Raw genomic sequence first — 24,638 nt, 5'->3', positions numbered from 1 at the left:
ATAAGCTGTCCGCTGTCCTTCAGCATCTGTTATTGGATGAAATAGTCCACAGCAGGGATCTTCAATGTTTTTTTCATATCATGGACGCTCAGATTGTACCGCTGCGACATTGGGGACCGCCATCTTCTTCATGGCATCATGTCATAGTCTCACCATCCCAGTGTATTAGCTTTGTTACCAACCTACTACTACGACTACTACTACAACACCACTACTACTAATACTACTATTACTACTACTACTTCTTCTTCTTCTCCTCCTTACTTACATTGACATTTCTAAATAAAACTCAGCGACCGGGCGACTGCTTTCATCAAACACGAAGCCTTAAGCAAATGCCTATTCCCTTCCACATATAAGTAAGTAAGTAAGGTGTAATACCTGACATGTTGTAAGTTATTACATATATATGTATTATATTACATTATTATATTATATTTTATATAAAAAAAATTGTGAATTGGGACTCCACATTTGAAAACTCAGGGTCTACTTTGGCAATACATGTATTCAAAGTTGCAGCACATGAATTGTTTGTCCTCTCAACCAGCCACAGAGCTTTGTGTTCAATCAGTGCGACTCTATCTTTGTGACATAAACACTGACCGCCTTGCTGTAAACTGTGTGTACTTTAGCTGTACTTGATGTGGAGACCTTCTGGGACCTTGAATGAGGTTTAGCTTTAAACCCACTAATTATCCCCTTAGCCCTCTGCATCGACACTAATCCTCAGAGAGTGCAGGAAGAAACGCTTACCAGACACGCCTCATTAAATATTTACTGTGTTTGGCCACCATCAAATACTCACACAACAAACACCGACAGATTGTTTGCCTTTTTCTCCTCATTCATGCCACGTGTTGCATTTTTTTTTTTGCACCGTAGGCAGCGGCGAGACGCTGAGGTCGACTCTTTTTTTTTTGTTATTGGCTGATAATCACAGTGGGCTGGTCTGTGATGCGTGATGATGTTAAATATTAATGTCTGGAGATGATTACTGCGCTAGATGGAGAGAGGCAGGAAGTGCGGTGGAGGTGACACCCTCATTCATCACGGGGCCTGAACAGAATCTAAATCCTTCCTGTGTTTTTAACCTTGGTACCCCGGGGAAGAGAGGCGGGGGGCGGGGGGGGGGGGGTGGAGGAGACAGAAAAACGAGGGTGGATAGGGAGAGACAGGGAGAGATGAAGCAGAGGCACAGCGGGAAAAAGAAACACGGAGAGGGAGAAAGAGAGCTGACACAAAGCAGGTTATGAACAGTGTGTGAAGATGAGGGTGAAGGAAATATAAAGATAGATAGATGGATGGAAAGTGAGACCAAGAGAGAGCATTAAAGAGGAGGTGAGATGGTGAAAGATAGACCTGCATACTGTATAATGTATAGTGGTCCTCTCCTCCGCTGACCTGTCAGCCGATCCTATGTGACAGGCTGACGGATTGCAGAAAGGAACTCTTATCTTATTTTGTCACGGTCTGGCAGTCAGTCAAGGCCTATTCAGCATAAATAAACAAGCAGTGAGGAAAGGAAAAATGGCAGCCATCTCACCTTCTCTTCTGTCCTTTCATCCTCTCCAGACATATCACTACCTCCACCCCCCCTTATTTATTTAGTTGGGCACTAAAGGGGTCTGAACTGCCTATTACCCACCTATTATTATCCTGAATCGTATCATCAAATATAGCACCACAGAAGAAGAAGTTTTTTTTTTTAACCACTAGTCCAAATAAAATTCGGTTGAGAGAAGCAGAGGCGAGATATATACTTATGGCACTCCTGAATGAGACTCACATATCATACTGTTGGTGCGTCAGTGTTGCGTTTTTCATTTTTATTGCCCGGCTCTTAAAGACAGATGCAGAGGGGGGGGGGGGGGGAGAGTTGCCATTATTGCCTTCATTTTGCTCCTTCTCTATCAACTTCTCGATCACCCCTCCTCCTCTTTACCCCTCCTCTCCTCCGTCCTTTCCCGTTGGTTATGAATTAACTTGATGAATGACCTTTCCTGCCTGGCATGTTTGCCTCTTGCCATGTTCAGCAAGTGGCCTAAAGAGAACGGATCTTTAGTAAGTCCATGCAGGCAGAATGACAGGTGTGTTGGAGCCAGGCAAACACTGCTCGGTTGGTTTGTGAGGGGTATTTTGGGGGATGAGCCGTACTGGATCTGGCAGCATACAGTACAGTAAACCAGCCAGAACTGGAATCAAGAGGCTTTTAAGGATGAATGATGATGAAAGCTTTGAAATGGCTGTTTATTTCCTCGTAAAAAAAAAGCTGTTTAATTTCATATTAGTCACTGCTGAGAATTTCAAAAGCCATTGTCCTGTCCATGATTATGCTTGGGTAATACATCACATATTTCTGTCTGAGCTTGTCATGTTTAATTATTGCTTTAATGATTTGCGATTATCTCTTCCTGCGCGGAACGTGTCATATTCACCTGCCTGTAAACGTGCCTGCCATGAAATAAGTCGGCGTTAAATGCAGCTTAATGTTTTCTGTCTGCAGGAGTACCAGTCATGCAACACCCTGCCATGTCCCGACCTAAAGAAGACCACACCCTGGACTCCCTGGACGCCTGTCAACATCTCGGACAACGGCGGCCACTATGAGCAGCGTTTCCGCTACACTTGCAAAGCTCGCATCCCAGATCCCGGCCTGCTGGAAGTGGGCAGGCAGAGGATCGAGATGCGCTACTGCTCCAGCGACGGCTCCACCGGCTGCTCCACTGACGGTGAGTGCAGGAGGAGAGTAGAGGAGACAGATGGTCTCAGCGATCTCAGCCTCTGGATGGTTCTGTCATCTCACTCCAACTGGCTTGCTGTGTCTCTGCAGGCTAGTTGTTGGCCTACTCGCCCAAAGCCATTTCCTCTCTCTGTCTGTGTCGGTTGTTCATTCGATCTTTCTTTCTTTCCTCTTCAAACTTTCCCCCTCTCTGTCCTGCAAAAGTCGAACGAGCGCTGTCTTAATCAGCTCGCGTAGTTAGCGTCCTGTCTTCCTCGACTTTATCAGAGTATCAAAGCGGCAGACGTGTTAATTGACTTGCAGTCCACAAAACCGATCAGCAGTTTACAAGTCATTTTAGCTCTCTTTCACACTCATATACACACACCAATGCATTCACATAGTTCAATTATAGTCCTGCGAAGAAGCACAAACACATCTCTTTATCCATCACCCCATCTATTCCCTTCTGGCTGTGTGTGCGCGCCGCACAGTCTCAGTCAGCCACACCCCGAGTGAATTAAACGCCGTAAACGTTTGTACAAGCAGGCTGCTAATTGACAACTTGTTTCTGTTGTCAAGTGGAAGGATCCATATTAGAGGGGAGAGAGGCGGGCTGGCATCACACCACAGCAAAGAGGCTTCAGATGCATCAGTTCAAGTTTGTTTATAGCGCTTTGCCTCAGAGGGAAAAGCTGATTTTTTATTTTTTTGAAGGCATAAGAATTATTACTTAGCTACCATGTGCCGGCCTCCCGTAACTTTGACTTCTTCCATGTCTCTGGGTGGTCTGCCGCTACACCACTCTCATGCCACATGCTGCAGTAATCACAGAGGACAGCCCTAATGTACAATATCAGTGGGGTTTCCTCTCTTTTGATCTATCTCTTCTTCCTCATTTCTGATTGTTAATCACTGTCTTTCCTCCAGCGCTGTCGCTGGTACAAGTTGTTCTCTTCACACTTAGAAGCCAGCGCTTACATGTGTCTGAAGGGTTTTAAATGAGCGCTGGCAGGAACAGAGAAAACCCGACTGCAGCCTCAAAGCCGTAAGTGGACCGACAGCCATACATCCGAGACGTTACAAGTGAACAAAGATTTGAGCTTTAACAGGACGAAGTAACAGACACAATGTCTTTCATTAGAGGTTGTCACCACAAGCCTGACATCAGATTAGCTTTCGTGTTAATTACATCAATTTAAAAGGCATATAGGCGGAAGGTTCAGCAGTGTCACTGTGGCTGTGAGTCAGGCTGTGCTGTAGGATGTAAGCAGCCGATAGGCAACAGCAGGCAGATGGGGATGTATGAGCTGCGCAGTACGAGTGTCAAATCCTGTCAACAACTGGAATACAAACATAGCTCTTGTTTTCACGACTCTGCCATCAGGAAACATGGGAGACGCTGTTCAATGATATACCAGCAGTGCTGCAGGCTGTTCAATTCGTTTTTCTTGGAGAGGAGGATGTGGTTTGTTTGTTAATAGATACAAACTTCATGATACACTGAGATTAACAACAGCGGTGATTAGTAATGTTGCTGTTGCACTTCATATTCCACCAACGTATTGGCATTTTATCTCAATAACATCCCTGCAGCAATATTGCAAAAGCATGGCCTTGAGAATAAAAAAAGTGATTTTTGTATGAACTCTAAAATGTATTCACTTTTTGTAAATGTTCAGTCAAACGAAATGATGTTCAACATTAAAACTGGGTTCACCCAAAGTCATGGTCCTTCTTTTAATTAAATGTTCAACTGTGTAAGTCTGAGGGGGAAAAAAACTTCACCGTAGAACGATGAATCAATGTCAGATTCCTTCGTTTCGAGTCGAACTCCACACAGAAGCCGGGCTTTTCCTCCGAGAGCCGTCATGAAACGACGTAAGCCGTGGGGGGCAAGTTACTTGTATTCAATTAGTCATTGCGTCTTACTTCTTGACAAGTAAATACATTACTTTACAACACTCAAAAGTAGAAGTAATTAATTACATTACTCATTGATTTCATTACTCAGCCCAGCTTCGTGACATGTGCCTGTAAACAGCTCTCAGTCCTCTACACCCAGACTTCCACATATTCTGTATTTAAATGAATCTCGTTATTGTAAAAATCATGTGAACGTATTATATGCATGTGTATGTGCATTCTCAGGTCATGACAAAATATAATAAATCAGCGATGTAAAACACGTGTGAAGATTGTATGTGCAAAAAGAAGACGATTTACCAAACATCTTAAGCAATCGAGTAGAGCCTTTACAGACAGCGCTGTCCTTTTTGTTTTGAAGCAGATGCATGAACTTTAAAAGACTATTTCGCTGTCTCGCCATCGCACTGCTCAATAAAAAGCCCCCTCTGCCATGTTGTCTTAAATCTTCTTCATCGCTCCCTGCTCAGGCAGAATGTCACCATGTTTTGTAGCTTCGGAGCATCAAAGCTGTCAGATATGCCTGACATTTGACGAATCCGATTGTACTCTGAGAGACACGGTGCATGTTATTGAGAAACACCTGGAAGTTTCATCTGTGAAGCAGAGATATGGGGAATTGATCCCCCTGTCAATGGAGGGAATAAATCGATGTTTGAGATATGTGAGCGACTTTCTCGATCTCCACCCAGTATGTCTTCTCCTCTGTGTCTCAATGTCTCCCGTATTAAGATCTCTATCTGTCTTTATTATGAGAGATAAATTATGAATATCGGGTTCAACCAAGCATTTAAAGCTTTTATATAACATACTGACTTGTTTCATATCAGTGATCACAGCTTAATGATAGCGATGAGTTAATTACTTAAGATCTGTAGTGATTTAAAGACCTCTCTTGTCTTGCACACCCAGCGATTCATCTTGGAGCATTTGGAGCCAATTTTCCTTTTTATCACTTTTTACATGCCTGAATGAAAAAAACAACATTTGATCATTTATATTATTTCCTGGATAGACGTGTATTTTTGAACCGTGAAGCAAAATCCAGGCAATTTATAAAAAGTGGCTTTTCTTTTTCTGCCCATTTTGTGACTCTTCTCTTCACTAAACAATACAGTATTAATAAGCACAATTTGTATTACTAGGTGGCTTAGACAAGACAGTTGCATTTTTTTTTCTCATTCTCCATCTTGCCCACTGCCCTAATCAAGTTTGTTTCTCTATTAGATTGCTCAAAAGACCTCTGCAGAATAGATGTTAAGGGCAGTGCCCGTTCCGGATGTGAGGCTGCTTTCGGAGCGTGTGGCTGTTTGGAGCGGGTCGATTGCTTATCCCTGGAAAGAAGCGATCATTGCTGGTTGACTCCATCGAACAATGGAGTGAAGAAGAGTTTGGTTGTAAAGTTAGTATATCCATCATGCAGCCGCAAAAGTGAACTGCAGTTAATGAGCCGCGGCCCTCTAAAAACCCGCTGTGGACGGCATGCTCAACTCAGTCAAGGCTTTATTTATTCGATTATTCATATTGAACGTGTCGGAATTGCACCAACTTCGACACTCGTGTCCTTGTATCCTCAGCAATACAGGCAGCAAGTGTGAAGTAGATCAGTTTATGGGATATGCAAAGGACACACATATATATACACACAGACAGACAGGAATTCCTTGCTTTGTAGTAAGACTCTTTGCTCTTGTGTTTCTAGTTTTTACCACTCTCCCAAATCGTTGAATGCAGAGTATGAAAGTTCAGTCAGCTGGTCTTATGATGCAGCAGCAGCAATATCTGACATACAAAATACTTTTTTCCCATTTGCATCTCACAAAGACAGAAGCAGACACATCGAGGGAAAAGAAAGCACTGGAAAGATAAAAGAGATTTCTCTAGAAGACTGTGAGTTTGTAATTTTGCTGGCTTGTGTCGGTGAGTGATGGCTTCATCTTTCTCCCAGGGAGAAACGGTGGAGTGTCGGCAGCTCGATGTGTTTCACTTCAGCTGATCTGGTATCAAGGCCAGAGCCTTCTCATGGGCGACAGATTAGTTTCTCCTGCACGGATGTCACGAGCAGACACTGAGTAGGCACAGGACAGTGCTGAGGGACGCCTCTGACGGATGAGAACCGCTCTAGTATCCTTATTGTCTTTCTGTTTCTCTGTTCCGCTCTCTCCCTACAGTCAGGGCGATCTTTCTTTTTTCTGTGGACTTCTCTCTGTTCATCAAGAAAGAAACAGAACTAACTGTGGGAATAAGTAAACTCACAGTTGAGTATAGCAATACAACCAATGTCTGGTCCCTGAGGTATGTGTTTTAATAAGGAGATATTATACAGAAATGTCATACAATATATACAAACATACAACATATCGATTTGTTGTTTTTGTCATGAATACTTTCACACAAAACACGAATATTAGATGGTGAAAAACGGGCCGAGGTTGAATACTTCTGTGCTTTCACAGCGCGAATACAGGCATCAACCAATTAAGCTACTTTTTGCGGAACGGTTTTAGTTGCTATTTTTGAAGTTATTTATAAAAACAATAACTTTGAGCTGCATAGTCCATGATGGCAAACTTTATTACTCCTTTCAACCTTGACAAAGACAGTGTTTACCAGATCCACTTCTTCTGTTATTTCACAATAAAAGCCCTTAACATATAATATTCACATTTTCGTGTCATTTAGTTGTCCCAGTGTGTAAAGGCCTTGAAAATGAAGAAAAAGAAAATATAAGCCTCGTCAAACTGGCAATTAAAAGTGGGAATGGGTTTGGCTTTATTGTGTAAATCAATGTACACAATATGTGCGATTACATTCAGATTACATTGCAACAAATGAAATGTAGTTCCATCATTCAATGTTTTTCATTCCGTCTGTCCCTCTCACTCGTCCCCACCTGGTTACTCCGTCTCTAAGATGTTGTGGAACTCCTGCATCTCTTATAATACAGTTGCTCTTATTAGGCTGATGTTGACAGGCTCTCTTCCTATATGGTCTCTCTGTCTGTCTGTTACGCTTTAGTTAAGTACGTAACCCATGTCCTCTCCCGGATTACTGGGCGAGGACATAATCAGATACAACCGTATTGCAATTATCCTCGACACCAAATTAGGAGAGTACCATTGGAGCGCCGATGACATTTGTCCTCAATGTGGCTCTCGTAGAGGGGCACAGTTGTTGGTGACTTCTAGAGTCAACAAATTAGCAAACCAGTGAAGGAGATGTAAAAACAGAACTGCATGTCAGACAGAATCTTCTTCGTTGGCATGAAGCCACTCCTCGCTGAACATGCCTGCACGTGATTAAGCTGTGAGCTCTTGAAAACATCATAACAGCAGGTTTTGAGAGATTAACAACACCCAAAAATAGTTTCTCACACATTCTGAGTTAGTCATGAGATGTCTCCGCCTGTCGTCCCTGACGCTGGTTGTTGGCAGATTGTTGACATTGTCTCATTCTTTTGAAAGAAACCTACAATTAAGAAAAAACATGCACTCGAAGTCTGCCACCACAAACCGCAGTACCAGCTGGAGTTTTTGTATTACCTGTTATTGGAGTGGCAAGAGGGATAAATGGTCGTGAATGTTCCCATCTTATTTGCTTTTTCTGCTTTGTTCACTTCAATGAAAACATCCAACTCATTCTGAAGAATTTTGAATATAAAATGTACTTTAAACTAAAAACATACCATAAAGTTTGAGGCGTATTCCCACCTTGGAATCAGTTAATTTCCCCACAGTCTAAGAAGCATCCTGCTGTGACTTGAAACCTGCATGTGGAAGGTGATCCATCACAGTAAACATTTAGCCGCATTATTGTCTTGTCAAATGTGTATTACGGTCGCAGTTTGGAGCAGTGGGGAACGTTTTTAACACTCTCCTTGTTGGCGCGCATTCAAGGGTAAATTGTCAGTCAGAAGCTGAAAATGATCTCACGCAATGCTAAATTACATCGTCAGACAAATCAAACTCACCAAATAAACAACATCCATAGATGAGGTGAAAACAACAACATGTGATTGGTTGTTTGTTGCATTGAAAGGTTGCCGTTTGGCAGCTGACTAAATACATCTTTGGATGTCAGTCGGCAGTGGTGGAGACCGTATGTGAGTTGAAGTTATTCCCCTAGAATTACAACCCTGTACTGAAGTTGAACTTACTTCAAATCCTTTTTATAACAGTAAGCCCCGCAAGAGCCACAAAGCAAAAGAATATGGCTCATGGTGACAGTAAGTCTAATATTGTGCTCTGCAATCAAACCTGTAAGTGGGGAAAGATGCTTTGGCAGAGGACACTGAAGGTGCAGGTTGGGCCTTTAATCCTTTTAAAAATGTGTCACACTCACAAGCATTACCTCGAGTGAATTAATGAAACATCCCACAACACCCATAACTCCCCGGGCTCAGATCAGGTTAGCATGAACATCCTTGTTCTATTTGCGCGTTCGTGTTTCTGTGCATGTGCGCTGATCCCTCTAGGGTTTGGGTTTTAATTGCACCCTTACAAAGCTTAAATGAGAATATCCCTCTGGAGCGTTTTAGGGTCGACCATCGAAGGGAAGACCTTTGGACAGCTCAGGGAGGACTGTGTGCCAATGTAGGAGAGCAGAAAGCAGGGCATGACTTGAACAAAAACAGCCATACATTTTTAAGATTATTAATAATGACGTGTGTGTACAAACACACAAATTCACAGACAGACATGGCTGATCTGATAGGGAAAGTAGAGGAGGGGGAGGAGGAGGAATGGGGAGTAAATGTGCTGGAAAGGCTGGAAAAAGCACTTCTCCACTTTTTCTCTCTCATTGTGGTCCAGTGTTACTTTGATGTCGGAAAAAACTTTTGTTCACACATGACAGTGCATCTCTTCACCGCTGACGGGGAGCCATTTTTCCACCTCTTCGTCTCGCACATCTGTCCGTCTCAAAGCGGAGAGTTGTCTCTCCGGCTTGCGGATGTCATCTCGTCTCCATCTCTGCCTCTCTCTCTTTTTCTCACTTCCTTTCTTCACACATATGTTTGAGTGCCTTTTACAGTTGCCTCTAGTGTACATTAGAGTCCACAGAATTGCATATATGTGTGGCCTCACAGGATCCCCCATTCCTCTTTTTTCCACACGTGCATACGTCTGTTTTTTCTCTCTCACACACACACAGAAGTTCATACGTTTGTTGACAGTGTGTTTTGCCTTCAAGCAGAGGTGGAGCGAGGAAAGGGAGGAGGGAATTTTTTCCATGTCCTAGTTTCTTTGCAGCAGGGACTATTGGATGTTGCACCGTGTCCTTCTCACTTTTGGCTCGGCCAAGCTCGTCAGGAGAGGGAGGATTAATTCTCTCCGGCTGTGTGTGGTCCTTGTGCCGATCGATAGATCCAGTCGCTGGCAGTTTGAAAAGGAGGGCACCGTGTTGTTTGTTTTGGCAGCGGGAGGGCAGTCCCCTGTGAAGTGGCATTCACAATACGCGCAGCACACCAGAGCAGTCTCAGGCCAAACGCTTGAGCAAGCAATGTGGGAAAAGTACTGTGTGTGTGTATTGTGGGCACGAGTGTAAGTAAGTGTTTGCATTACCTGGATTGGTATGTGCATGAAAGTGTGTATGTCCAGATTCCGCTCTTTTAATGCGTTTGTTTGCATGTATGAGGGGTAGACACTCCATTGGCATTAGAGAAGAGGAGCAGTCCAGTCTCTTGGGCTACAGGAGGCTTGATAAAGACTGCGGGTCACAGTAGCAGGCGGAGCTGTCCGCGCCACTGCCTGCTCAGAATCGATGAAGAGCGGGAGCCTCGAAGGGCCTGTCAACACTCACGGCGGCTTGATGCCGCGGCGAGTCAGCCAGTGCACTACCGAGGTCGGCCGTAGTTATGAAGAGGTTGAGGATTTGGGCTAGGTAAACACACTGTCCTCTCCGTGAGAATACAAAGCAGCCGCGCCACGCTCACTGTCAGTGAATAGAGCACGCTGACAAAACCACGAGGTCGGGGGGGGGGGGGGGGGGGGGGAAGGTTAATGGGAAAGATAGACAGAGAGGCAGAGAAGGATAAAGAGAGGCTGTGAGCATAATAGATGGGCTCGTGATATAACAAAAAATCAATCAGAGATTATAGAACCAGACAAAATGGAAGGTTGCTGTGGCATGGTCAAGTGGTTTACACTGTAGGATCCAGATGTGATGCTGCTGTCTGTTTCAACAACACGAAAATGCTCTTCCCTCTTTCCTTAAAAGGCAAAGAGATATAGATAGAAATAGCAAAATGAGACAAATTAAAGACCCCCACTGCCATCTGACAAAGTAGATAAAAGTCCAGTTTGTTGAATGAGCGAATCATCAGAGAAGTGCTTGGACAGTGACTGTAATTTCATTGGAGGTGATTATCATTCCCTCAAACTGATTCGTTCACTCTCTTCGTTGAAAATGGCCCAAAGCGTTTCTCTCCTCACTCATTCTGCTCATTTTCACAGCGTTGATTAATGCAGTAATTACAGTGTAATAGAAATGACGGCTTCATATTTCATGAGGAACCCTCTATTCGACTCATTCGACGTTTGTGTGTTGACAGGACACACTCAGCTCTCACTGAATCCATCTTCAGAGACTGACAGGAAGTCTGTGAAGAATTAAATGATGGATAACTTCTGTACAGGTGTTATGTCTGACACCATCAATGTGGTATCTCTCTTCCTGTCTATCTGTCTACGTACTGGTTTTATCTATCTCCTTCATTCTCACTCAATACTGCTACGAGTACAATATTTGAAATAAAAAATAGCAAAGCCCGAATACAGTCATTTTGCTGACTACTACGTTCCTTTACAAACAAGCAAACAAGACTACAGCCCTGCTCGCAGCTCTGAGTCTGTACTCAGACACTGTGCTGACATCAACATGCTCACAGTGACAATGCTAATATGCTGATCCTTGGCATGTATGACCTTTTCTCTGTTTAACATCGTGCCAACAGTTGCTGTTTAGCACGAAACACAAAGTACAGCGGAATGTCATTTTACAGGTGTTTGGTCATAAACCAATGCTTCGGACAAATTGAAACTTTGGCCTGATGATGCCGTTAAAGTTATTCGAGTTAATCCTGAAGGAATCCAATAGTTGTCGAGTTTTCACTCAAAACCACAAATGTGACCCTGGCGCTAGAGGAAAAGTCATTGAGCTTCATCTACTTGTGCCCATGAATGTGCAAAACGGATCAATCACTAGAGCCACTTGGCATTCATAAAAATGAATGAAAAATAAATGAATAATTTTCTCTTTGTGTCTTTGTTTCTATCTGCTGAAAGACATCATTTAAAATATGATTTCATAAACAGACACATCTTTAGATTGACAGCGTCTATGAGCCTCTACGCTTTATGCACATAATGTTCCACCAGGAGATTTTTAATTAAATCTGTTGAATCGCTTTGCACTTAACCACACAAAACATGTAGTGGGCTCTGCTCTTGTCTCAAAAATCAAGTTAAAGCTTTTGAAGTATCTGTAAAAGCTTTAGAGTAACTGTTATCACAAGCTGCTATTGACTCTGCCCTCTCCTTGCTCTTCAAAACAAATGTGAACAGTGATGCTAGGACACGTAGTATCCGCTTTCTTGCACAAATACGGCAGGATTTCATCGGAAGTGATGTCTTAATGCTGACGAAAGCTATCAATACCACAAGCGTGACATCCAGTCGAAATTGTTTTGACAAGAAGTCCAAAAAAAACAATTTGTCTTGTCCCCAATCTATTCCCAACAGGAGAGGTGCTTCACCTTGGGAGGATATCAGGCCACACGGTGAGCAGTGGCTGGTCGTCCTGGAGTTCCTGGTGCCAGTGCAGCAGAGACTGCAGCCGGGGAATCCGTAGCCGGAAGAGGACCTGCAGTAACCCGGAGTCCAAATACGGCGGTCAAGCCTGCTTGGGACCACCACAGGAGTATCAGGAGTGTAACATCGCACCTTGTCCAGGTAAGAAATGCACACGTATACACCTTACAAGTCAGTGTTAGTTGCAAAGACTTACGCAACAGAGGACACCGAGATAAGAACATTCACGAGACCAGAAGTCGCCATACTCAAGCTGTGGTTTGCCATGATTAATGGATAAAGGGTTACAGTGGCAAAATTACTTCAAATTGTCGGGAACCACAAAAGAAATCAGTTTGCAGATAAGAGGTGTAACAAAGACCCCAATTTACACCAGGAATCTAAGAGACAATCCCTGTGGCGGTCCAGTATGTAATTACATTGCAGGGTGATTATACTGCCAGCTATGGGAGGCCTTGTTCTGTTGTGAAAAGCCCTTAGACAATGCATTTTCAACACTCCTCTAGCGAAAGGCTGAGGGAGGAAGGTTTCCAATTAAAAGAATACTCTGTCTGACTGAGGAAGTAAGCTGTCTAAATGGAAATCCAGTGCTTGGCATAAAAAGAACACCTGGTATCCGGCACAGGCGCCAGGCAGACGAGCAGGAATGTTGTCTTAGATGATTATTAATCAACCGTCCTGGAGGAGGGCGTAGGTATATCACAAAAAGCCTGGATCTCTGCGCCTCATCTTCAGCCAGCAGCCGCGATTTGTCTTCATAACTGCTGGCACGGCAAATGAGTGCGCGGCCATCGATACTATTTTTTACAGCCGGCTAATTCGTTCCGTGAAAGTTCACGGCATTCAGCGCCCAACAGTTTGAGCTCGGTGACTCGCAGGGTAACGGCGTTGTCGGCTACGAGCTCAGACGAAGACGTTGGATCTAAGAGCATCACGATTGCTTTGTTCAGGAAGGCTCTGCCTGTGTGGTTGCCACTAATGTTCCCCTTGAGGATAATGTAGAGTGAATGCGCTTTGATTTTCTTGCCCTGTCTCACTATGCTAATACATGTAGTACACCTATTCTGGGATGTTGACTGTAATAAAACCATAGCTACAGCATGTTGATGAACAACTCCGCAGTCCTCTCCCCCAAAGGAATCGACTTAACCCAGTCTGAGTCGTTATGAATACTAATGCATTCTCAATTGGCAACCCTCTGAAAGTGAGATATTGCTTTGAGACTGTGCTGGTCGACCAATTGTACTCCTCGTTTATGGCTAATCCAGTGCTTTTGAAATGTATGAAGGAGACGGTGTTATGCCAGCATCCATCTGTTTTGGAAACAAATGAATCCGTGTTTTTTTTTTCTCGTGCCTGCGCCCGAGATGAGACGATCCGTCATCGAGGGCCAGGAATCGACTTATGTGTCGCTTTGTGATTGAGAAATTACGCTGAGATGAGAAAAAAAAGCATCGGCAACTTCAATTACCTGCACTGTGCTGCCAGCCATCATCAGGTCTTTAAAAGCAATTCTCAAGTGGTTCTGAAAAGGTAATATCTCTCTGCCACAATGAAGTAGGGTTATATCGACATGATTGGCAAAGGATATTTCCCTCTGTTGTTATTCACGGCCAAAGATGCCCCCATTTTATTGCTCTTTCCCCCCCCTATCTCCGCTTCTCCCTCTTTTCATGTATTTATGTCTGTCTTCTTTGTGTGCCGATGCTGTCGTGAATTTTCACGCGTTTGCCACTTGGCACCACGTACAGTTACGAATAACAACAAAGGCATATTGTGATCATTTATCTTTATTAATCAGAGGAGTGTTGCGGGGGGGGTCAGGCGTTTGCTGTAACAGCTGGATGAAGCACACTTCCTGTCATTTCAACACACACACACACACACACACACACATCTCCAAATTGCTTCATATTTCTGCGTCACGCATCGCTGTTTGAAATGGCTTGGAATGACTTCCAATCACTTGATGTTCAGAGGAAATTGTCTTTTCAAATGACCTGGAACCCAAAATCCTTGAAAACACGAAAGCACACATTCTAGGGAACATTCTCCCAGAAAAACAAGAAACTGTGAAATGTAGTGACTGTTTCCTGCATCAATAACAGAAGAAAAAGTGTTTGTGATCATTCAGTTTTGTCAGCATTAACATAAGCAATACGACACTGATGTCCTCGCTTTAGTGGACGGCAGCTGGTCGTGCTGGTCTTCATGGTCCAAGTGCTCTGTGACGTGTGGAGGGGGACACTACATGAGGACGCGCACCTGCAGCAACCCCCCGCCAGCTAATGGAGGGGACATCTGCCTAGGCCTGCACACTGAAGAGGCACTGTGCAACACACAATCCTGTCCAGGTACACACACACACACATACACACACCTCAATGACAAGTAGCTTAGGGCCTTGACTCGGCCACCAATCCATCACAGGTTCATTTCTTATTTTCTTTAGTCTCATGCATGACTAAAATGCAGCTGAGGGGTCACGGCACTCATCTAAACACACTCACACATATGGACGCATACTTCATAGGCTGTAAGATATACTGTCAATGCCATTCCCAGAGAGCTGGTCCAGCTGGTCGGAGTGGTCCCACTGTGACTCCAACGGGGCCCAGATGCGTGTGCGTCACTGTGATGTCCTGTTTCCCACTGGTAACCAGTGCTCGGGAAACAGCAGCGAGAACAGGCCTTGCTCCCCTGACTCCAATTTTATACCAGGTGATCTCACACACACACACACACACATTCTGCTGTCTACGTGTCCGCACAAAAACTGCTTCTCTTCTGGAATGTCTTGGCCACTCATGCGTGACTTAATACACAACTTTGAGCACACACACACACTCATTCTCCATCACCCACCACCATATGCCCTCAGCGGGTAATTCAGTTAATTTCCAAGAATCCTGTGACAATGAAATACATTCGTGATCCCTCTAAGGGACTCGTATCAGGTCGGAGGTCAGGTTCAGCGGCAGGGCAGCACTTGTTGGGCAAGGTAGGGATAGTTGCTTGCTCAAGGACTCCCGAGTGCGGCAGGTGATTACACGGAGGCGTGAACCCGGGAGTTACACTTAAGGGCAGTCTCCCTACTCATTCCAACAACCCTGCTGCTATATTAGTTTCATTACGAGTCCCGGGGTCTTGTCAGGCCATGTAAAAAGCACTTACACCAGCAGTTTTACTTTTTTTCATGTTGGAAGGAAAGGGGGAAATGGCTCTTGTGTGCCGTTTTCTGTACCTAGTCTTTCAAGCATTTTCTGGCATCCGTGTTTTTGTGATAATAATGCAACATTTTTCCGAATGAGTCATTGTAGACAGCTTCTGTGTTTGTTTGTTAACAATATAAGTGCAGTAACAGTGTAAGATACTTTTTTTAACTGGTAAGATGAGATGAGGTCAACTTGATTCCACCCTGTGAAATTGACTCTTAAGTTCTCTAACCCCGTCCTCTCTTGCTCTGCATTTCAAGCTGTCCGTATTAACTGGAGACATTTAATCAGCAGTACCGAATAACATTCACTTGTATTGTGTTTTTCCGAAATGGACATCAGCTGCTTATTTGATGGTGATGAGGATATAAAACTCTGATACAGAGATGATTCTTTGCATTTCAAGTGCACCCTTTTGACCCGTTGCCCACATGAAAGACATCTTTTTAACTATTTCATCTTTTTTAATTTTTTTTATAATAAATCTCGCAAGGTAAGGCTGAAATAAAAGACTTATGGAAAATAAAAGACCCACCCCTACCCTGTTCTCCCAAAAAAGTAATTAAAAAAAACTGCCTTCAGAAAAAATAAAAATCTAAAACTAAATCTAAAAACTTTTTTAATTAATCTGTGGTATGTCTAGTTACAGTTGCTCAGCTAGAATCAATGTGGGGACGGGTGTGGCAAACAGTTGTTTAAATAAACTCTTTCTGAAAAGACTGAAAGTTCAGAAAGTCACTCTAAAACATAACAATACATAAACACACATATCTCACAGAAACCATTAGTATTGATATATTGTTGGACAGGCGTCTCCGTATCGACAGCCAGTAATGTGAGAGAACCCTCGAGCACTGATCTGTGCTGCACAGGGATCATTAAAACTCCTTCCTTTAACAAAGGATGCGTATGTTATTAACATTGAATCAATGCAAACACTAAAACTGCTATAAAATGTATGTAAATATTTTGAAAAAAAAAATGTTTCATGGCTCGAGTCCTGGAGTTCTTAAACTTCAGGAATCATTAATTGTGGCTTTAGAATAAACATTTGATTGAAACAAAAATGTGTCACCTTTCTGTATTAATTAGCAGGGACATAATAATTATGAAAACCCTTCACAGGTCTTCATAGAATTACCCATTTGCCTTTAAACCTTATCATCCATCCCCTTTAATGGGAAAGGTATAGGTCCATTAAGGTGCATTAGATACGTCTTGTACTTCATTTCCTTTAATGAGAGCTGATACTTTTCATAAACCACTCCAGGTGCCACAGTCGTGATTAGCTTGTGGTTCCTTTTACCATAATCTGTTCCATATTGGGTACAGCTTTCATTTCCACACTCCACCTTCAAGGGCACAATTTGTCATGCTAACAGGAGTGTATGTGTGTAATGTACATTGTTTTTTAACCCTATTTCTGCTGCCTTTTGCGGTTTCTTTGCCTTTGGCAGAAGTCTCGATTGCACGCTCCAGTCAGGAGGAGAGGCACTGTGGAGGTAATTTGTGTGTGTGTGTGCGCGTGTGTGTGTGTGTGTGTGTGTGTGTGTGTGTGTGTGTGTGTGTGTGTGTGTGCGCATGTGTGCGTGCGTGTGTGTGACACTTGCAGAAAAACATATGCAGCATATCAGTTATTATATTAGACTACCATATTAGACTACTGCTTACTGGCAGAATGATTGCTTAATTGCTTAATATAGCAGTATAAATATGTATATATATTTATATTTATGATATATATTATTATAACTATTTTAAATATATATCAATATATTGTCTTTTTCTGCTTTCAATATTTTGGCAACAGACACTTTTATAAATTACACAACAATAAGTAACACAGAAGAATTGAACTATAAATTACTTTACAGTAAATAAAGCTGATAGGTACAATTTTTGAATACATTTTTTGATACAAACAGGGCCATGCGTACACATCTTTCATCAGTTATACACTTGCACAAAGTATGAACCAAAAAACAGAAAGAAGAGAAGAGAAGTGTCTTTTTTTTATTGCAGAACACTCCGTCATTACCATATGAATTGCAGCGTCAATTACCACTTTCACCATGTGAACTGATCGGGATTTACCTCCATCCATACTTCTTCCCCCTTCTTCCAGACTTTAACCTCTTCCACATGATCGCCGTGGGGCTCAGCAGCTCGATCCTCGGCTGTCTGGTTACCCTGCTGGTCTACTCGTACTGCCAGCGCTACCAGCAGCAGTCCCACGACGCCACCGTCATCCACCCCATTTCAGCCGCACCGCTCAACACCAGCATCACCAACCACATCAACAAACTGGACAAATACGACTCGGTGGAAGCCATCAAGGTCTGTGGACGGGTCTGCACTGGGGTTGACTGCGGGTCACACTTGACTGATGTCCAGATGTGTAGAAGCAAAGCAGCAGTTTGTAACATTTTCCTTACTGTTTGACCGAATCAATTGATGTCACACTCCCACTCGCCGTCGCTGAGGAACAGTTTGCCTCTTCCTCCAGTGTCAGTTGTGATTCAATACAGTTCTTACTGCATGACTCTCACCGTCGTGCACTGACACGCTCTAGTTGTGTAATGGATAGACGGTTGTGCGTACATCTTCTCTCCGTGTGCTCCTCTGCTGTGTGTCTCAGTGTGTGACTTTGTTCTGTGTCAGTGGTCATACACTGCTTTCTCATAACATACTAATGCAATTACTAATCGGTGCGTGGGAAATTAATCGGCGAAGATGCTCTGCATCTGCACATTTCCCTGCTTAGACAGGTGTTTTTATCCGTGTAATTATTGCAGCCAAAATTGGATGGACCAGAACCAGTGACAGAGATCCAGCTACTCTCATGGTACAAGCAGCCTCTCATCCACTGATACATCAGGCTTTTAGTGGCCGTCTGAGCCGGGTGATTCGTGCCTGTCCACAGCTACACTGTGCCACAGCTGGGCTTTTTTTTAAAGGCTCCCAGTGATATGTAACATAGAGCCTTTCAGTAACTACTCCCTGTGCATTGTTTACCCTAAAATGAAGCTTCAGAAGTCATGAATATGGCTGCATGATTTAATACCAATCAAATAATCTGCCTCAAAATATTCTTGGCAATTGCATGTGTAAGACAGTCTGGCACTAGCAGGCCCCTTAAAGGCTTTTGAACCTGTTGATCTTCCTGCTGATGAGCAGCTACAGGGCATGCAAGGCTACATGGCATAAATCATAGAGAGACGCTACAGCAAGCTGTGATATTACACTGACAGAATGAGGATAAAGCATGTCTCGTCAAAAAGTCGAAGAATAAGACATGTTAAGAAGTAGCATTGCTATTGTAATGCAGTGTGGCGCTAGTTGCTCCTAGTATTATAAATATGATCCAAACACTCCCTGGATTGCCTGTGCATTGTCAAATTTATTTCATCATTAATGTGATTACTTATAGAGACCAAAAGACAATATATTTCACCTCTGCAATGCCTTTTGATTATTTTATCAAGACATTTCTCACGGTACACGTTTACATACACGCATATAAAATCAGCATGCCAATAAAAGAGGTAAATGAAGAGGATTTTTATTTTTATTTGCATGGTAATGTGGATCTTTCAGATCAATTTGAGGAGCGTCTATGGCTTGCATGTTCCACATTTCATCGTAAGTCTTTCGTGGCAGTGTGGGACTCGCGCCGCCTTGATCTTGATCTCGTCTCTTGGTCTCAGTTTCGGTGGTTTTGGCTACAACACTGGGAGGCAGTAAGCTAAGAGACGAACATGCTAACACTTACAGCTACGTTAGAGGAGACAAACACACCGTTTCCTCAAATATTTGCTCTTGTGTTTTGGGTTTTGGACAGTGTTTGAAGCATCAGCCTCCAAGCTTTTTCCCTTTGCTACAGCCTCATACGCACCCCTTCAAAATGAAGGGATATGCAAAGCTTCACAGACTCGTCAAGGGAGGGGTTTAGCACACAGTCTATTGGTATTCTTTAAAGTTTTACACTGAAACTCAGATTGGTATTATAACTTATTTTTATTCCAGTGCTGATAAATCAGCAATTTGTGGCAGATTTTCTATTTGTGTTTGATATCCTGTCAGAGGAAGTCTTCAAAATCAGACATATATTATAAACTAAGTGAATACCTGGAACTCTGTTTGCAAAAACTACTCACAGAGTGAGAACAGATCCTTTGGCTCCGAGCAAACATCTCTGAATGTAATTTCATCGCAGAATAAAGGTGCGAGGAGCGTTCATCTATCATGCAATTAGAGTCAGACGCATAGAGCATAATTCAGTTTGTCCAATTACAGATAGAGGCGGATATGAATATAGACAGACCATGTGGAGATACAAAAGGATCTGCATGAAAAATGATCACTGTCTAATTTTCCAAAAGCACATTCTGTCTCCAACCCTCACTCACAGAGCCTAAACCGTTTGGGTGTTGCAGTGAATATTCAACCATTAAGTGAACCAAAACTGAATATGCCTCCTTTGTGCGTTCATAGGGAGGAACGATGCCACACTTGATGCCAAATTTGAGCGTTTTTGGCTCAAATCTTTTATGTTTATCAGTCATTACGTTTGTTATGTATTTCCAGCTGTCTAGTTCTTGATCACAAACCCAAGTCACCATGTAGCTGCAGTTTTATGCACAGCTACATGGTGACTGTTTAGGCTCAGACAGAATACGGCCTTTCGGGTTTCTTTGAGGATGATTCTTGCCCATTCCTCTCCTTGCAGCCAGATGTATCGGTACTCTTGCCGTTGGACGACCCAGCCATGCACCAGCCTCACTCTGCTAACATGGGGGTGTCAATGCGTGGCCTGGAGCTTTTCTACTAACCTCTACTACGACATCGCGCCTCTCGATCCCCCCCAACAACTCTTTGACCCCAACCACCACTACTTCCTCTTCCCCACTGTGCCCTGCCCTTCCACTTCCTGTGGCACTTCCTGTGTTTGGCAGGTTGGAGTACAGACGCTAGTTTCTCTTTCTCTGCTCGGACCCTTTCATCCCTCCATCCTCCCCCCTCTCCCTCCCGGCTTGTGAGAAGGCAGTGTATCCCTCCTTTGTTTTTTCTCTTTCAACAAGTGCCTTCATTTGCATGTTTTTTTCATGTGCGTCTTTCTTGTTTTGTCCTCTATTTTTACTTGATAGTTTATCTGATGGGTTGAGAAAGAAAATCCATTGTTATGCTGTTTATTATGCACCTCTGTTACCTCTCTATCACCAATGCCACTTCCTAGATTAAGCTAAGATTTAGTTTACTGCGCCAAAAACTCAAATGTAATCATTCTTCTGCCAATTAAAGAGGTTTGAGGCGGGAAGACAAAGTAGATCATGCTAATAAGCATTGTGGCACAGCTGTTTCAAAAGCAGCCATGGGGCCACCTGCAGAGACGCACAACCGTCGCTGGGGCTGCAGTGGTGTTGATTACCGTACATTCCCTTTGTGTGCAAATCACATAACGGGAAAGAAGCAAAAATATGAGTTGTTTTTTTTGGTCCAGGACACTCGTTCGCTATCAGTGTCAGCTGGAAACATCCATCAACAGCAAATGCAGCATCATCAAGTTTTCAATTACACTGCCCCACGGGACTCCCAGCACACACACACACACACACACACTCTCCAATAGACTGCATATGAACGGACCCATTTGGCAAATTGCTGATGCTGTATTGAGCACCGCATCAGAAGCTCCTTCCATGTTTACTCTGTCAGGCGGGGACAGAGAAGATGCCCCCATGGCTCTTCCTTATTGTTTAACTGAAAAGAGAGTCACTCTTGATCAATTTTTATGGCTTAGATTGTCCTAGAGGACCAACAATTGGAGGGCCATAAAAACTGCTGATGCTGGGTATTAGAGATGACAGAGGTGGACATACAGACATGCATCAAAGTAATTTAGCCCGGTGGTGGCTTATCATTTTTCCAGCCTGTTTGCAAACGCTTTGACCTTGCTCTGTGAAATGTATGTTTCATTCACTGAGCGACCTCTCATTGATTTGTGTTGCTCCTTTTTTTTCTGTTTTGGCCGAGATGGATTTGCTTTTACCTTGCCGTCTGGGCTACACAACCCCTTGATCCGTACTGACTCCCCTCCGTTTCTTCTTTTGTTATCCACAGGCCTTCAACAAAAACAATCTGATTCTGGAGGAAAGAAATAAGTACTTCAACCCACAGCTTGCCGGGAAGACCTATACAAACGCATACTTCACCGACCTCAACACCTATGATGACTATTAAGCCTATATTTGGCAGTTCAGACTCCATTCCATAGCTGGGACACCAACCCTTGTCATCCATTTTGACTGTATTCTTTTCTTTGTGCTTTGTATTGAGATTCGTGACACCATGCGGGGGATAGTCCCACTCTCAGACTCTATGGCAGCTGGTATGTAATGAAAACACAGACACGCGGTGTTGCCAACAGAGTGGAATGCCCACTTTCTCTCAGGTGCCTTGGGGTACACTCGGAAAGTTCAATTTTTGTGGGCAAACTTGCCTTGCCTCTCACTGAGAAACTCACAACTGGAGTTCCCAATGTGGACAAAAAAGGGAAAGATAGAACTCAACTCAAAGAGACTGGGAAATGATGATCCGCTTCTAACGTTCCTGCGACGCCTCTAAAACAGACCTGTATTTGTAATGATGGGAAATAACCACAAAACCGCTTTGCATGACTTCATCTGACGTTTTTTCTCTGATGTTCTGTTTCGGATTTTTTTTTGCATGGTTGATCGCATTCCAGGGTTGGGGACTCGCAAGCAGCGTTTTTTTTTTTTTTTTGCTGGTCTTTGATTCAGGACTGGTTTTGTAAGTCATAAAAACAAAGACTGTGGTGTGATGCCTGATGGCTATTACCATTTACTGCTGCAGCGATCAATATCCACCCCCAGTCCTAAAATCAGGATGTAGACATTTGAAGTCTGTGGTCAAGTTTGTCCACTTTTTTTTCTGTTACAAGCTCTAGCAGCTAGCGGTGATTAGTGTACCATTTATTTTAATTTGTATACATTTTTTGCTTTTAACGGTAAATATGTTTTGTACAGAATGTTAAGTTTGGAGCCTATGTCTGTAGTTTTTCTAAATACATTTATTCAATGTCTCAAGTGTTTAAAGAATAAAACATTTCCTTTTGAAAAGAAAGAAGTTCATGTGCATTCTGACAAGTAATCAGTAGTATTCATATCAGCCGACATCAAGTTAAGTCTTTGTCATCGTACTTTTTATATTTTTTGTAAAACAAAAAAATAATGTTTTTGAATTTTGATAGTGTTCGCTATTCCTTTGGCCTCTGAGTTAAATATGTAATTTGTGAGAGCAGGATGTTTATGGCGTTTACTGTACAGATGGAGCGTCGCAACGGCTTCTCTCCTCAACCCCAACTGGAGTGCCACCCATGTACTACCAGATGAAATCCATTCATCAAGTTGAGATATTTCTGTTCAGAGTATACAACCAAAATATAAGGTTGTTCAGTTGAAACTAACTCTTTTTAAGTTTGCTTGTGTTGCTGTGCATAAATTAAAATCTGCTTCGTACACAACAGGCTTGTCAGAGTGTGAGTTGTACAGATTCATTTTTAGAATATCTCATTTGTAGAGCTTTGGTGCCCTCGATCTCGTGAAATTTGACTTCCTCTGCCGCTCTTATAAATTACCTGAAGATGGATTCAACCAGAGTTGAAAGCAGTTACAAGTGTGGGACACTTCTATCCTGTGTGGTTTGCTGTGACAACTTTGAAGACTTTGATGTTCCTCGAAGGAAAGTACTGTTATACGACAGCACGGTGAGCACGCACCAGCACTTCATAAATCACTCAAAACCGGAGTAGAAGAGTCCCTACACCCGACTTTTAAAGGCGACTTCGGCACAGCCCTGCAGTGACAAATGGCATCAGCAGCAGAAGAAGGATAGCTGAAGGATACAAATGGTGCAAGGCAGCAGGGTAAAGGTGGAGCAGGGCGATGTCTGAAGACCAAACTCTAATCTATGGTGGTGTGTAACACCACACACAGTGCTGTTCTCCATCAACCTTCAACTTGACATCCCATCTGTGTGCTGAGGGTAACGGAGGGGGTGTTATTAATCACCCCACCATTTGGTCGGTTTGAGCTCAGGGGTGGGGGGCCTGATCCAGCCCCAATGTGCAGCCCAGCGCCGTGTGACTCCAGAGAATCAATCTGTCTACCTTGAGTTCACTCTTACTACCTGGAAAAAGCGATGCAGACACACAGATTGCACATATGCACATTGTTTATAAGGGCTGGAGGACAGTGGGTGTATGTGCAAGTGTGTGCACATGCAGGGCTCAACAATGAGGTTTGTCCGAAATAAGATTGGCTGCAGAAATGAAACGCATTGTTTTTTTTTCCGGCGCTGATGATGAATGTTTGTTGCTTCGCATCTATGAGACACGGTTTCCTAGTTCTGATTAATTTACTTAAATAAAGATGAAACGTGACGGTTAACGTCAGTGTTTGTTGTTATTTGATCATGAATATAAATAAAACCATTTGTATACGAGCAGGTAAAAATATGTACCTTGGGCAAGTAGCTGCTTGAAAGAAAACGTTTAAATGACGTTGAACCCTGACTTGTACATGTTTGTCAAAGGTTGGAAAGTGGTGTGATTTCTCCCTCATTGGTTATCCCTAAAAGAATTGCCCTACCAAGCCTTTATTGATGAATAATTACTGAATGCACACATAATGTATATTTCCTACACACACACTCAAATCCACAGCCAGCCAAGTGAAGCTCCTCCAGCACCATCCTAGCAACATGAGCTGTACAGCTCAGTCAGACACGTGTGACATTCCTCTTTGACTGCAGAGCTGGGGACAATAAATTGCTTTCCCAAAGTAGCATTTTGGGACCGCTAAAGGTCACAAGAGCAGGGCTTGTGCCTGTCAGAGAAACTGACATTTACATGCTTGCATGTGTAAAGAAGTCAAAGTGTCATTATCT

At 43.2% G+C, this 24,638-nt stretch overlaps 1 protein-coding gene across 2 annotated transcripts in view; it reads left to right on the top strand.

Moving 5' to 3' along the window:
* The window catches only part of sema5a (sema domain, seven thrombospondin repeats (type 1 and type 1-like), transmembrane domain (TM) and short cytoplasmic domain, (semaphorin) 5A), a 102,605-nt gene extending 78,515 nt beyond the window's left edge, over positions 1-24,090 (top strand). For both annotated transcript variants that reach the window (XM_079292088.1, XM_079292089.1), the window contains exons 16-22: positions 2,507-2,732; positions 12,388-12,597; positions 14,640-14,810; positions 15,022-15,177; positions 17,129-17,173; positions 17,797-18,008; positions 21,792-24,090. In XM_079292088.1, the coding sequence (XP_079148214.1) occupies positions 2,507-2,732; positions 12,388-12,597; positions 14,640-14,810; positions 15,022-15,177; positions 17,129-17,173; positions 17,797-18,008; positions 21,792-21,911 (1,140 nt within the window). In that variant the 3' untranslated portion in view covers positions 21,912-24,090. The remainder of the gene's footprint in view (positions 1-2,506; positions 2,733-12,387; positions 12,598-14,639; positions 14,811-15,021; positions 15,178-17,128; positions 17,174-17,796; positions 18,009-21,791) is intronic.
* Positions 24,091-24,638: the final 548 nt, after the last annotated feature.

The sequence above is a fragment of the Melanostigma gelatinosum genome (genome assembly GCF_949748355.1).
Source record: "Melanostigma gelatinosum genome assembly, chromosome: 20".
NCBI lineage: Eukaryota > Metazoa > Chordata > Actinopteri > Perciformes > Zoarcidae > Melanostigma > Melanostigma gelatinosum.
Note: the sequence above shows the minus strand (reverse complement) of the source record. Positions and strands in the feature narration are given on the sequence as shown.